The sequence below is a fragment of the Trichomycterus rosablanca genome, chromosome 14, assembly GCF_030014385.1.
Source record: "Trichomycterus rosablanca isolate fTriRos1 chromosome 14, fTriRos1.hap1, whole genome shotgun sequence".
Taxonomy (NCBI): Eukaryota; Metazoa; Chordata; class Actinopteri; order Siluriformes; family Trichomycteridae; genus Trichomycterus; species Trichomycterus rosablanca.
Window position 1 is genome coordinate 22,835,761 of NC_086001.1, and position 14,704 is coordinate 22,850,464.

At 30.3% G+C, this 14,704-nt stretch overlaps 1 protein-coding gene, 4 non-coding genes and 1 pseudogene across 5 annotated transcripts in view; 1 reads left to right on the forward strand and 5 right to left on the reverse strand.

Moving 5' to 3' along the window:
* Positions 1–14,704, reverse strand: part of LOC134326210 (zinc finger protein 850-like) — a 157,389-nt pseudogene that overhangs the window by 10,133 nt on the left and 132,552 nt on the right.
* Positions 2,739–14,704, forward strand: part of LOC134327014 (zinc finger protein OZF-like) — a gene marked incomplete at its 3' end in the record, with an annotated part of 48,788 nt that continues 36,822 nt past the window's right edge. Inside the window, exon 1 of the mRNA XM_063009103.1 lies at positions 2,739–2,853. Coding sequence (XP_062865173.1) covers positions 2,739–2,853 — 115 coding nt within the window. The remainder of the gene's footprint in view (positions 2,854–14,704) is intronic.
* On the reverse strand, positions 4,848–4,919 carry trnaq-uug (transfer RNA glutamine (anticodon UUG)). Its single transcript has one exon. It is a non-coding gene; the product is annotated as a tRNA-Gln (tRNA).
* Positions 5,237–5,308, reverse strand: trnaq-cug (transfer RNA glutamine (anticodon CUG)). Its single transcript has one exon. It is a non-coding gene; the product is annotated as a tRNA-Gln (tRNA).
* On the reverse strand, positions 5,575–5,646 carry trnaq-cug (transfer RNA glutamine (anticodon CUG)). The gene has a single exon. It is a non-coding gene; the product is annotated as a tRNA-Gln (tRNA).
* On the reverse strand, positions 5,913–5,984 carry trnaq-cug (transfer RNA glutamine (anticodon CUG)). The gene has a single exon. It is a non-coding gene; the product is annotated as a tRNA-Gln (tRNA).

Below are 14,704 nucleotides of genomic sequence, written 5' to 3' on the forward strand. Positions count from 1 at the left end.
GTCTTTCAATTATCTATCTATAATCTATCTTCTTGTCTATCTGTCTATCCATCTGTCTATCTAACATCTATCTGTCTGTCTGTCTGTCTGTTGATCATCTGTCTGTCTGTCTATTGATCATCTATCTGTCTGTCTATCTATTAGTCTGTCTGTTTATCTATCAATCATCTGGTCTATGTATCTATTGCCTGTCTGTTTATCAATCATCTTGTCTATCTATCTATTGTCTGTTTATTGATCATATATATGTCTGTCTGTCTGACTATCTGTCTGTCTGTCTGTCTGTCTGTCTACCTATCTGTTTGTCTATCGATTATCTATTTATCTATAATCTATTTTCTTCTTTATCTGTCCATCTAGCATCTATCAGTCTGTCTGTTTGTTGATAATATGTCTGTCTGTCTATTGATCATCTATATACAGTATCTGTCTGTCTATCTATTAGTCTGTCTGTCTGTCTATCTATCAATTATCTTGTCTATCTATTTATTGCCTGTCTGTTTATTAATCATCTATCTGTCTATTGATCATCTATCCGTCTGTCTGTCTGTCTGTCTGTCTGTCTGTCTGTCTGTCTGTCCGTCTGCCTATCTTTCTGTCTGTCTATTGATCATCTTTCTGTCTGTCTATTGATCATCTTTCTGTCTGTCTATTGATCATCTTTCTGTCTGTCTATTGATCATCTGTCTGTCTGTCTATTGATCATCTGTCTGTCTGTCTATTGATCATCTGTCTGTCTGTCTATTAATCATCTGTCTGTCTATCTCTGATGATTATAGATCTGGAATTACCTTGTGGGCGTGTCCACCCGGAAGCAGAAGCGTCGCCCGGCGTCCTCGCAGCTCTGGACCGAACAGCGCTGCAGGTCTTCCGCCAGCACCGTGAAGTCACGCTGGGGGAATAGAACATAAAACCTTCTTATTTATACAGTCGATGATATAAACGCCGGTGAAATCCTCCCAGACTTAAACACGACGGGGGCGGTTTGGGATGCAGCCCGGCACAGAAGTCGACTTCTGCTGTGATGCGCCTGAATTATGAGGGGTGTAAGACTGCGGTGCATTATGGGTATTTCACAGAGTCCAGGAGAGAGCTAATTTAGATCATGTAAAGTCATGTGACCTACCTTAAACCTCTTCTTGTAGAGAAGCTGATTGTTCTGTATGATGAACCACCGCCTGCACAGATCAAACACATCATATATATATAATATTGAGTGTATATATATATAATATTAAGTGTATATATATATACATAATATTGAGTGTATATATACAGTACAGGCCAAAAGTTTGGACACACCTTCTCATTCAATGCGTTTTCTGTATTTTCATGATTATTTACATTGTAGATTCTCACTGAAGGCATCAAAACTATGAATGAACACATGTGGAGTTATGTACTTAACAAAAGATGGTGAAATAACTGAAAACATGTTTTATATTCTAGTTTCTTCAAAATAGCCACCCTTTGCTCTGATTACTGCTTTGCACACTCTTGGCATTCTCTCAATGAGCTTCTAGAGGTAGTCACCTGAAATGGTTTTCCAACAGTCTTGAAGGAGTTCCCAGAGGTGTTTAGCACTTGTTGGCCTCTTTGCCTTCACTCTGCGGTCCAGCTCACCCCAAACCATCTCGATTGGGTTCAGGTCCGGTGACTGTGGAGGCCAAGTCATCTGCCGCAGCACTCCATCACTCTCCTTCTTGGTCAAATAGCCCCTACACAGCCTGGAGGTGTGTTTGGGGTCATTGTCCTGTTGAAAAATAAATGATGGTCCAACTAAACGCAAACCAGATGGGATGGCATGTCGCTGCTTGTTGCCTCTCCTTAGCAGTGTTTTCCTAGCAGCTATTTGACCATGAAGGCCTGATTTGGCCTCTTAACAGTTGTTCTAGAGATGGGTCTGCTGCTAGAACTCTGTGTGGCATTCAACTGGTCTGTGATCTGAGCTGCTGTTAACTTGCGATTTCTGAGGCTGGTGACTCGGATGAACTTGTCCTGAGAAGCAGAGGTGACTCTTGGTCTTCCTTTCCTGGGTCGGTCCTCGTGTGTGCCAGTTTCGCTGTAGCGCTTGATGGTTTTTGTGACTCCACTTGGGGACACATTTAAAGTTTTTGCAATTTTCCGGATTGACTGACCTTCATTTCTTAAAGTAATGATGGCCACTCGTTTTTCTTTAGTTAGCTTATTGGTTCTTGCCATAATATGAATTTTAACAGTTGTCCAATAGGGCTGTTGGCTGTGTAGTAACCTGTCTTCTGCACAACACAACTGATGGTCCCAACCCCATTGATAAAGCAAGAAATTCCACTAATTAACCCTGATAAGGCACACCTGAAAACCATTTCAGGTGACTACCTCTAGAAGCTCATTGAGAGAATGCCAAGAGTGTGCAAAGCAGTAATCAGAGCAAAGGGTGGCTATTTTGAAGAAACTAGAATATAAAACATGTTTTCAGTTATTTCACCTTCTTTTGTTAAGTACATAACTCCACATGTGTTCATTCATAGTTTTGATGCCTTCAGTGAGAATCTACAATGTAAATAGTCATGAAAATACAGAAAACGCATTGAATGAGGTGTGTCCAAACTTTTGGTCTGTACTGTATATATACTGTATATATAATATTAAGTGTTTATATATATAATATTGAGTTTATATATATAATGTTGAGTGTATATATATAATATTGAGTGTATATATATAATATGAAGTGTATATATATTAAGTGTATATATATGGAGGACGCCCGGGGAGGCGCCCCGCAACACAGCACACACAGAAACCTCTGTCTCAGAGAAGCAGCCATCGTAAATGAGGAGGAAATCAAAATGCTGCTCCTGAAGAGCACAGGTCCACATTGTGATGTCACAGCGTTCCGAGGGAGCAGACCATGACACACCCTGGTACTGGTACTGACACACCCCATACCATGACACACCCTGGTACTGGTACTGACACACCCCATACCATGACACACCCTGGTACTGGTACTGACACATTCTTTTGGTTTCTGTTCGTGGGGCTCGAACCTACGACCCTGAGATTAAGAGTCTCATGCTCTACCAACTGAGCTAGCCAGGCTTAAGCAGCATGTCAGAACAGACAGCTCATCAGAGAGATGTAGGTTTAATTCACTAACATTACGGTCAGATTAAGAACTAATTCACAGTTTACAAACAAACAATTCAGAATAAGTAACAGAAACAGACACAGACTTACTGTCACTGTATTGTATTGTATTATAGTGTTAAATTGTAGCCTATTTTATTGAGATTATGCTTTAATGCTGTATTATCTTAAATTTATTTAATCCAGCACAATGGTTAAACTGCACAACCCAACAAGTTAAAATAACCCATCATGTGTTCTGTCCAATATTTACACAGTGCTGGTTGCCAAATAACACATTTTCACCTGCATTCTGCCTTTTCTTTCCTGTATACCAAAAATAGTCACCATTGCAGGTCTACAACACGTTACAAAAACACTTTTATTTTTGCTTTATTTATCTTACCGGTGTCTCGTTGTATTGAAACTAAAATAAATAAATAAAACCTTAAAATTAAAAAGCAAGTGTTTAGGTTCATTTATCATCTTAACACATTTACAAACTAATCAAGCTCGTCAAATTTCAGACATTGTTCACGTAAACAAAAATCTCAATTGGAATCACAAGATTCATTTATTTATAGACAGTGCAAAAAATAACAAAAAATGATCAGTTAAAAAATAACAAAAAACACAACAACAACAATTTAATAATAATGTCACAAATCTGTACCCAAGCAACAAGCTGTAATTGATCTAGCACCACTAGATGTGAACGAGTTCTTAACTTAACTCATACATTCCCGTAGCGTCAGTGCATTTGCCCGCAGACGCTGAGCGTCTCTGTACCTCTATGGCTTGCGTTGAGTTTTTTTTTTTTTAATGGTCCGATACTCGCCGGTCATTGGATAAATGCCTCGATTTTGTCCCGCCCCCGGATGCTGAGCGTCTCTGGGGGTGAATGGAGCTGTGGGCGGGTCTGGACGCTGAGCTTCTGCAAGATGATTGGAGGCTCAGTGGAAAGGCTGAATCCCGTTTTGATTGACAGCTAGTTTGAGCGCTACACCGTCACTTCTCAAACTCAAAAGAAGCTTTATTGGCATTAGTCACTTAATCACTGGGAGCTTCAGTCCTATCGCAGATTTTGCGAGTGAAGTCGAAAGACAAACTGCAACCCATTTCAGGCCATTTTCTTGTAAAAGGAACAGAGGGTAGAATTTATGTGTAAACAAATTGACAAATTTTATGATGTAAGCCGACAATGAGCTTCCCCTCTTTGAAAGACCAGCAGCCGCCACTGGTTGACACAACTAGCAAAAGTAATCACAGGCGCTCTGTTGTACTGCACATACCCTGAACGCTACCATCCTGAAACTGCTAAAGTTTCTAAACCTTGGAACTCACACCGACTCCCAGATGTAACTTGCCATTTGCCAGTAAATGAAGCCAAAAAGAAAAATACACACACACACACACACACACAACTTCAGACTTTAACATCTCAGATTTTTTTAAACTGACGGGATTCATATAATTCTAAAATAATGTAGAAGATTTAGGCAGTACATTTTAACTAGTCTTTTGCTAAACATTGCCACCCAAGTATCAAAATCACAACAAAACGCCTCACTGTTAATAATAATTGCACTGAGTTAAGTTTAGGACCCAGTTGGCCGGTAGGTGGCGCTGTAAACAATGATTTGCCTTTTGGTATTACAATTTGGCATAGAGCAGTCACATGTTGAACACTATTCTCTACTCATCATTGATAACAGTGTTTTTACCTAAATAAAACCAGGTTCCACCGAGATTTGAACTCGGATCACTGGATTCAAAGTCCAGAGTGCTAACCATTACACCATGGAACCACACAGTGAGGTCTTACTTAAGCCCAAAAGTTAATAATTAGTCATTTAAGAGCAAGTTGGCTGTTAGATGACGCTGTAAACAATGATTAGCGATTATATTTTGGGATGGAGCAGTCACATGTGGAACACTATAACACTATTATGATATTCAGGCTGGATGAATGGATGGAAATTAACATGTCATTTAAGGTGACTCTAAACTAGCACAAGCAATTGTGATGCTCTGTTGTACTGCACATGCGCTGAATGCTAACATCCTGAAACTGCTAATGTTTCTCAATCTTGGACCTCACACTGGGCCCCAAATAAAAGCAGTAAGGTCCCACCGAGATTTGAACTCAGATCGCTGGATTCAGAGTCCAGAGTGCTAACCATTACACCATGGAACCACCAACACCTAGGTAAATAAAGCAAAAATACACAACTTCAGACTTTAATTTTACATCTCAAGTTATTTAAACTTATGTGATTAATTGACTGAAATTTAGAAGTTTTAAACACTAAATAAAAGTAATTTTAGTTGAACATTGCCACCCAAGAATCAAAATCACAACTGTTGGAACAAGTTCAGGACATTTCATAGAGCAGTCATACAGTACGTGGAACACCATTCTCTACTTAGCATTGATAACAGTGTTTTTACCTAAATAAAGCCAGGTTCCACCGAGATTTGAACTCGGATCGCTGGATTCAGAGTCCAGAGTGCTAACCATTACACCATGGAACCACCAACACCTAGGTAAATAAAGCAAAAATACACAACTTCAGACTTTAATTTTACATCTCAAGTTATTTAAACTTATGTGATTAATTGACTGAAATTTAGAAGTTTTAAACACTAAATAAAAGTAATTTTAGTTGAACATTGCCACCCAAGAATCAAAATCACAACTGTTGGAACAAGTTCAGGACATTTCATAGAGCAGTCATACAGTACGTGGAACACCATTCTCTACTTAGCATTGATAACAGTGTTTTTACCTAAATAAAGCCAGGTTCCACCGAGATTTGAACTCGGATCGCTGGATTCAGAGTCCAGAGTGCTAACCATTACACCATGGAATCACAAAAGGGCATATTTTTTTATGAAGGGTTAAGCACAAAGGTTAATAATTACACCATTAGCTCCACATGTTTTTATGTAGTGTTGATGGTATTTAAGCTGGATGAATAGATGGAAGTTAACATGTCAGACATCACAAGTTGCAAAAACTTGCAACACCCCCCCCCCCCAAAAAAAAAAATAATCCCCAAAAAAACAAACAAACAAAAGAAAAAAAGCTAAAAACCTCTCACACACAGCAAAGGATATGGGTGATTACAGAACTTTTAGGAGCTGCTAACTGAGCTACTAAGCTAACTGTTCGCGTCGCGTGAGTACAACTTAGTGCTCTAGATAGTGTGAAAGATAATTGATTTATGTTCCCTACATAGTGCACTACATTGTATATTAGAAAAGAATTTATGTTTTTTACTTAGTGCACTAGGTAGTGTACTAGATATCAGACTTATGTTTCTTACATAGTGCACTAGATAGCATATTAGTTAACGGATTTAGGTTCCCTACATAGTGCACTAAATTGTATATCAGATAACGGATTTATGTTCCTTACATAGTGCACTAGATAGTATTTTAGATATGAATTTATGTTCCCTACGTAGTGAACTAGATAGTAAATTAGACAATTGGTTTATTTTCCCTACACAGTGCACTAGATAGTGTATTACATAATTAATTATGTTCCCTACATAGTGCACTAGATTGTATTTTCGATCATAGATTTATGTTCCCTACTTAGTGCACTAGACAGCATATTAGACAATTGATTTATGTTCCTTACACAGTGCGCTAGATTGTATATCAGATAAAGGATGTAATACGCGATCGTATTAATAAAGTCTGTGTCACCTTCGTGCATGTGTGTGTGTGTGTGCGCTCTTGGCCGCTCATTCTAGATTCCGGAAGATTTTATCTGACTTGCGTGAATCAGGGAGCCGCTATGTATATGTGGGAGACTCTCCTGTACTTTATTTTACAAAAAGCCAGAGTGTACAATGAGGGGGAATTATGTTTCTTATTATATAATTGTTTCTCAACAAAAAAACCCAGACTTCATTAAAGTTTATTACATTAATAAAATTACTTTTTATTCACCTACAAACTGTAGTGGGTTTTCACTGCACATGATGAACTAATAAACACAAAATCATTAATTAGTCAAAGCAAATTGATGATACATTCACCTCATAAATCATGATACACTGCTCTTCCCTACATGAAAGTAAGTACAAAGTATCGGTATCGGATCGATATCGGCGATACTGGCCCTGTATTTACTTTTGCAGTATCGCACACCACTAATACAGATGTGCTAATGGAGATGTTTTACTGCTAAGCTGCTGTTCAACTCCAGTCCAGTTGGTGGCGCTGGTGCGTCTTAAGTTGTTCTGCCAACCGCCATTAAACATCATAAGAAGAACAAGAAGCTGCTGTGTTTGTACTGTAGAGCCTCATCTGTAAGTAAAATATGTATTTAATTATAACCTTTATATTTAATTATAACTACATTCTAATTAATAATAAAACTAGAGTTCATAATAAAACATCACTGTGAGGATTTGAGGAGCTTTAACTCCAGTTTTATTTAAACACACAAACTATTAGCTGCTCCGCTAACTGTTAGCATCACACATGATTCAGTACTGATGAACCGATTCATTTGAACCGATCCAGCTAAATGAATCAATTGAGCGGAACTGATTGAGTTTCTAAATGATTAAATCTCACAATTTTATATAAACACGTGATATTTTTAAACTTTGTTTATAGTTGAACTTTGTTTACAGGTGAACTTTGTTTATAGTTGAACTTTGTTTACAGGTGAACTTTGTTTATAGTTGAACTTTGTTTACAGGTGAACTTTGTTTACAGGTGAACTTTGTTTATAGTTGAACTTTGTTTACAGCTGAACTTTGTTTATAGTTGAACTTTGTTTACAGGTTAACTTTGTTTATAGTTGAACTTTGTTTACAGGTGAACTTTGTTTATAGTTGAACTTTGTTTACAGGTGAACTTTGTTTATAGTTGAACTTTGTTTACAGGTGAACTTTGTTTACAGGTGAACTTTGTTTATAGTTGAACTTTGTTTACAGCTGAACTTTGTTTATAGTTGAACTTTGTTTACAGGTTAACTTTGTTTATAGTTGAACTTTGTTTACAGGTGAACTTTGTTTATAGTTGAACTTTGTTTACAGTTGAACTTTGTTTACAGGTGAACTTTGTTTATAGTTGAACTTTGTTTACAGTTGAACTGTGTTTATATTTGAACTCTGTTTACAGGTGAACTTTGTTTATAGTAGAACTTCGTTTACAGGTTAACTTTGTTTATAGTTGAACTTTGTTTACAGTTGAACTTTGTTTACAGGTGAACTTTGTTTACAGGTTAACTTTGTTTATAGTTGAACTGTGTTTACAGTTGAACTTTGTTTACAGGTTAACTTTGTTTATAGTTGAACTTTGTTTACAGGTGAACTTTGTTTATAGTTGAACTTTGTTTACAGGTGAACTTTGTTTACAGTTGAACTTTGTTTACAGGTGAACTTTGTTTATAGTTGAACTTTGTTTACAGGTGAACTTTGTTTACAGTTGAACTTTGTTTACAGGTGAACTTTGTTTATAGTTGAACTTTGTTTTTTTTGTTTTTTTATTTAACCTTTATTTAACCAGGAGGTCCCATTGAGATTCAAAATCTCTTTTACAAGAGAGACCTGGCCAAGGTTGCAGTTAAACCACAAAACAAGAATTAACAACATCTTAAAACAATTTACATTTTAAATAATTAAACATGTGCAATATAATAAATAGAACACAATATAAAAATACAAAGAGTCTCAAGAAAAACAAGTACAAGTCTCCATCACTACATCCTTTAATTTAAGGACATAAGTGTTTCTATTTTGAGCACTTTTTGTATTTTATTCCATCCCCAAGCTGCCGAATAGGAGAATGCAGTTTTTCCTAATTCAGTTGACACTCGTGGTACATTAAAAAGCAACCACTTATTAGAGCGAAGCTGATATGGACCAGAGCTAACAAACAGGAGATTACAAAGATACATTGGAAGTTTGCCAAGTATTGCTTTATAGATAAAAATATACCAATGCTGTTGTCTACGAATTGTAAGGGATGTCCAACCAACTAAATTATAAAGGATACAGTGATGAGTAAGGGACTTGGAATTTGTAATGAAGCGTAATGAAGCATGATACACTGAATCCACATGTCGCAATATGTGGGATGCAGCATGTGTGTACAATATGTCACCATAATCAATCACAGACAGAAAAGTAGCTTCTACAAGTTTCTTTTTAGCACTGAATGTAAAACATGATTTGTTTCTAAAATAAAAACCAAGTTTTGCTTTAAGCTTTTTAACTAAATTTGCAATATGTACATTAAAAGATAGATGTTTATAGCTGAATAGTCTGTCTGTCTGTTAGATCTTTAATAATGCAGTCAGCAGAAGAGGGAGACGTCACCCCTGTGGATCTACAACATGAAGAATTTCAGAAGAAAATAATACAAAAGGAGGATGATGATGATGATGATGATGATTTTTTCTGTAAGTAAATTTGGAGCATGATGACACTTTTTCACCAGACAGTGTGCTACAGTACATTACAGTTTGGATTTAAGTTTTAATCTAACTAGGATTTATTTATGATCAGGAACCAAACCCACAACCTTCAGTTTCCTCCAGTTGTTGAGATTCTTCTTCTCATATTGATGAATTTCAGGTGAAGTCACTTTAATCCCTGCAGAACTTGTGGCTTCTGTGGAACTGCTCTTCTCAGAGGACCAACAGTGTGGAGGTTTCCAGATGAAGCCTGTGAAGAAAGAAGAACCTGAAGATAAAGATGAACTCAGTAAGACTTGAGCAAAATCATTTCTCCTAATTTGGTCGTGTCTGAATGTCTTGTAATATTTTAGTATATTTAGTGCAGAAGTGAGCAGGTGAGTGAAATGAGGAGACAGAAGATAAAGAAGATTAAACAGATCATGCTGACTGTACCGTGTTTACACTAGTATATAATTACAGAGTAATGCCAGGTGAATACAAGTGGCTGAATGATTGGGTAATGAATGAGAAGAAATAAAGTCGAGTATATAAGCTGATATATATATATATATATTCAATATATACGTGATTGTTTGTGCTGATGGTCCTGGAGAGATGAGTCTGCACCTTCCATCCAGATCTCAACTCTCCTCCTTTTTTTTAGAAAGTGTTTCAGGCCTGAAATGCAGGAATGGATGTTTATTTATGAATGAAATGAAGTTGAGCAGATAAAAGATGAAACATCTCAGCTTCATCCTGTCTGACATCAAATAAAAGTCAAAGTCTGTGTTTATATTATTATTCGCTTTTTCCATACTGTCCCAACTTTTTCTGATTTTGGGGTTGTATTGTTATTATTATTAATTATTAAATCTGCTGAAACCCTGTTTGAACAAAGGTTTATAGGTCGTGTTTTTTGACAGATAGTATAGAAGTACGTGTCTGTTAGTTCTAACTTAAGTGCTTAATAAAGAAGTTGGTTGTTACTACCAACAATAACAAACTTATTTTTCTTCTTTCACAAAACAAAGAAATTTCAGGTGAAGGAACCTCGATCCCTGTGGAACACGTCACCTCTGAGGAACACCTCACCCCAGAGGACCAACAGTGTGGAGGTTTCCAGATGAAGCCTGTGAAGAAGGAAGAACCTGAAGATAAAGATGAACTCAGTAAGATATTTTTTATCTTGAGTAAAATAAGATTTGGATTGAATAGAATCAGAGGAACCTGGGATGAAGCATCATACAGTGAAAGCTTGTATTGTGCTCATGCAGATCAGTGTGAGCAGGAAATGATGAATGCAGGATGAATCACGTTACAGGACTTCAGATCTCAGTTTAACAATTACTAACTATTGATTATTTATAATGTTATAAATGTATTTGATTATTTATAATGTTATAAATGTATTTGATTATTTATAATGTTATAAATGTATTTGATTATTTATAATGTTATAAATGTATTTGATTATTTATAATGTTATAAATGTATTTGATTATTTATAATGTTATAAATGTATTTGATTATTTATAATGTTATAAATGTATTTGATTATTTATAATGTTATAAATGTATTTGATTATTTATAATGTTATAAATGTATTTGATTATTTATAATGTTATAAATGTATTTATTATTTATCATGTTATAAATGTATTTGATTATTTATAATGTTATAAATGTGTTTGATTTTTTATAGTGTTATAAATGTATTTGATTATTTATAATGTTATAAATGTATTTGATTTTTTATAGTGTTATAAATGTATTTGATTATTTATAATGTTATAAATGTATTTGATTATTTATAATGTTATAAATGTATTTGATTATTTATAATGTTATAAATGTATTTGATTATTTATAATGTTATACATGTATTTGATTATTTATAATGTTATAAATGTATTTGATTATTTATAATGTTATAAATGTATATGATTATTTATAATATTATAAATGTATTTGATTATTTATAATGTTATAAATGTATTTGATTATTTATAATGTTATAAATGTATTTGATTATTTATAATGTTATAAATGTATTTGATTATTTATAATGTTATAAATGTATTTGATTATTTATAATGTTATAAATGTATTTGATTTTTTATAGTGTTATAAATGTATTTGATTATTTATAATGTTATAAATGTATTTGATTATTTATAATGTTATAAATGTATTTGATTATTTATAATGTTATAAATGTATTTGATTATTTATAATGTTATAAATGTATTTGATTATTTATAATGTTATAAATGTATTTGATTATTTATAATGTTATAAATGTATTTGATTATTTATAATGTTATAAATGTATTTGATTATTTATAATGTTATAAATGTATTTGATTATTTATAATGTTATAAATGTATTTGATTATTTATAATGTTATAAATGTATTTGATTATTTATAATGTTATAAATGTGTTTATTATTTATAATGTTATGAATGTGTTTGATTTTTTATAGTGTTATAAATGTATATGATTATTTATAATGTTATAAATGTATATGATTATTTATAATGTTATAAATGTATTTGATTATTTATAATGTTATAAATGTATTTGATTATTTATAATGTTATAAATGTATTTGATTATTTATAATGTTATAAATGTATTTGATTATTTATAATGTTATAAATGTATTTGATTATTTATAATGTTATAAATGTATATGATTATTTATAATGTTATAAATGTATTTGATTATTTATAATGTTATAAATGTATTTGATTATTTATAATGTTATAAATGTATTTGATTATTTATAATGTTATAAATGTGTTTGATTTTTTATAATGTTATAAATGTATTTGATTATTTATAATGTTATAAATGTATTTGATTATTTATAATGTTATAAATGTGTTTATTATTTATAATGTTATGAATGTGTTTGATTTTTTATAGTGTTATAAATGTATATGATTATTTATAATGTTATAAATGTATTTGATTATTTATAATGTTATAAATGTATTTGATTATTTATAATGTTATAAATGTATTTGATTTTTTATAGTGTTATAAATGTATTTGATTATTTATAATGTTATAAATGTATTTGATTATTTATAATGTTATAAATGTGTTTATTATTTATAATGTTATGAATGTGTTTGATTTTTTATAGTGTTATAAATGTATATGATTATTTATAATGTTATAAATGTATTTGATTATTTATAATGTTATAAATGTATTTGATTATTTATAATGTTATAAATGTATTTGATTATTTATAATGTTATAAATGTATTTGATTATTTATAATGTTATAAATGTATTTGATTATTTATAATGTTATAAATGTATTTGATTATTTATAATGTTATAAATGTATATGATTATTTATAATGTTATAAATGTATTTGATTATTTATAATGTTATAAATATATTTGATTATTTATAATGTTATAAATGTATTTGATTATTTATAATGTTATAAATGTATTTGATTATTTATAATGTTATAAATGTATTTGATTATTTATAATGTTATAAATGTATTTGATTATTTATAATGTTATAAATGTATTTGATTATTTATAATGTTATAAATGTATATTATTATTTATAATGTTATAAATGTATTTGATTATTTATAATGTTATAAATGTATTTGATTATTTATAATGTTATAAATGTATTTGATTATTTATAATGTTATAAATGTATTTGATTATTTATAATGTTATAAATGTATTTGATTATTTATAATGTTATAAATGTATTTGATTATTTATAATGTTATAAATATATTTGATTATTTATAATGTTATAAATGTATTTGATTATTTATAATGTTATAAATGTGTTTGATTTTTTATAGTGTTATAAATGTATTTGATTATTTATAATGTTATAAATGTATTTGATTTTTTATAGTGTTATAAATGTATTTGATTATTTATAATGTTATAAATGTATTTGATTATTTATAATGTTATAAATGTGTTTATTATTTATAATGTTATGAATGTGTTTGATTTTTTATAGTGTTATAAATGTATATGATTATTTATAATGTTATAAATGTATTTGATTATTTATAATGTTATAAATGTATTTGATTATTTATAATGTTATAAATGTATTTGATTATTTATAATGTTATAAATGTATTTGATTATTTATAATGTTATAAATGTATTTGATTATTTATAATGTTATAAATGTATATGATTATTTATAATGTTATAAATGTATTTGATTATTTATAATGTTATAAATATATTTGATTATTTATAATGTTATAAATGTATTTGATTATTTATAATGTTATAAATGTATTTGATTATTTATAATGTTATAAATGTATATGATTATTTATAATGTTATAAATGTATATGATTATTTATAATGTTATAAATGTATTTGATTATTTATAATGTTATAAATGTATTTGATTATTTATAATGTTATAAATGTATTTGATTATTTATAATGTTATAAATGTATTTGATTATTTATAATGTTATAAATGTATTTGATTATTTATAATGTTATAAATGTATATGATTATTTATAATGTTATAAATGTATTTGATTATTTATAATGTTATAAATGTATTTGATTATTTATAATGTTATAAATGTATTTGATTATTTATAATGTTATAAATGTGTTTGATTTTTTATAATGTTATAAATGTATTTGATTATTTATAATGTTATAAATGTATTTGATTATTTATAATGTTATAAATGTGTTTATTATTTATAATGTTATGAATGTGTTTGATTTTTTATAGTGTTATAAATGTATATGATTATTTATAATGTTATAAATGTATTTGATTATTTATAATGTTATAAATGTATTTGATTATTTATAATGTTATAAATGTATTTGATTTTTTATAGTGTTATAAATGTATTTGATTATTTATAATGTTATAAATGTATTTGATTATTTATAATGTTATAAATGTGTTTATTATTTATAATGTTATGAATGTGTTTGATTTTTTATAGTGTTATAAATGTATATGATTATTTATAATGTTATAAATGTATTTGATTATTTATAATGTTATAAATGTATTTGATTATTTATAATGTTATAAATGTATTTGATTATTTATAATGTTATAAATGTATTTGATTATTTATAATGTTATAAATGTATTTGATTATTTA